Genomic DNA, 771 nt, shown 5'->3' on the forward strand with positions numbered 1-771 from the left:
TGTGTGTGTGTGTGTGTGTTTGTTTATATATATATATGTGTGTGTTTTTGTGACTGTGTCTGTGTCTGTCTATATATATATATATATAATCAGTTCCATGTATACTCATCAAATTCTCGTCAACTTTGCATTTTTTTGTAAGGTGCTGCTTTATGAGCAAATGCCGTATCTCATTGAAGATCTGGTGCACAATGAAACGGCTGCGATGACCATTGCTGCTGTTTTCAACAACAACGCTACCCTCACCAACACTATCACTGCCGGTCAGGTAAGTCGTTTAGCTTCAACTCTGTTCTATTTATAGTTGAGGGTTTTTTTTATTTGATGTACACAGTCTTTGTGTTGTCGTCCTCCCATAAAAGTGGTATATATATGTGTATCTCTGTACTATTTATAGTTGGGTGTATGTGTTACATGGCTTGTTGTCGTCCTCACATGGAAGTGGTATATAAATGTGTATTTCTGTTTTATTTATAGTTGGGTGTATGTGTTACATGAAAGTGGTATATAAATGTGTATCTCTGTTGTATTTATAGTTGGGTGTATGTGTTGCATGGCTTGTTGTTTTCCTCCACTGTAGCCGATGTCTGTAGATGCGCGGCATTTGTCGTTTAGTAGGTAGAATGATACTGACTACTCTCTCTCTGTCGCAGATCCGAGACACACTGCTGATCATGCAGCAAGGCTACAAGCACAGCACTGCCCTCATGTCACTCCTGCGCACTATGTTCAAGGGGGAAAGTGGGCCATACCAGGTATGTCTGCTGCATG

At 40.2% G+C, this 771-nt stretch overlaps 1 protein-coding gene across 1 annotated transcript; it reads left to right on the forward strand.

Annotated features, from left to right (window-relative positions):
* Window positions 1–142: 142 nt before the first annotated feature.
* On the forward strand, window positions 143–771 carry SARC_17767 (hypothetical protein; the record flags this gene model as incomplete). Its single annotated transcript, XM_014288145.1, has 2 exons — window positions 143–268; window positions 654–771. Coding segments are annotated over 2 exons (244 nt in total), but the record flags the coding sequence as incomplete, so codon positions are not given.

The sequence above is a fragment of the Sphaeroforma arctica genome, assembly GCF_001186125.1.
Source record: "Sphaeroforma arctica JP610 unplaced genomic scaffold supercont1.12015, whole genome shotgun sequence".
NCBI classification, from domain to species: domain Eukaryota; class Ichthyosporea; order Ichthyophonida; genus Sphaeroforma; species Sphaeroforma arctica.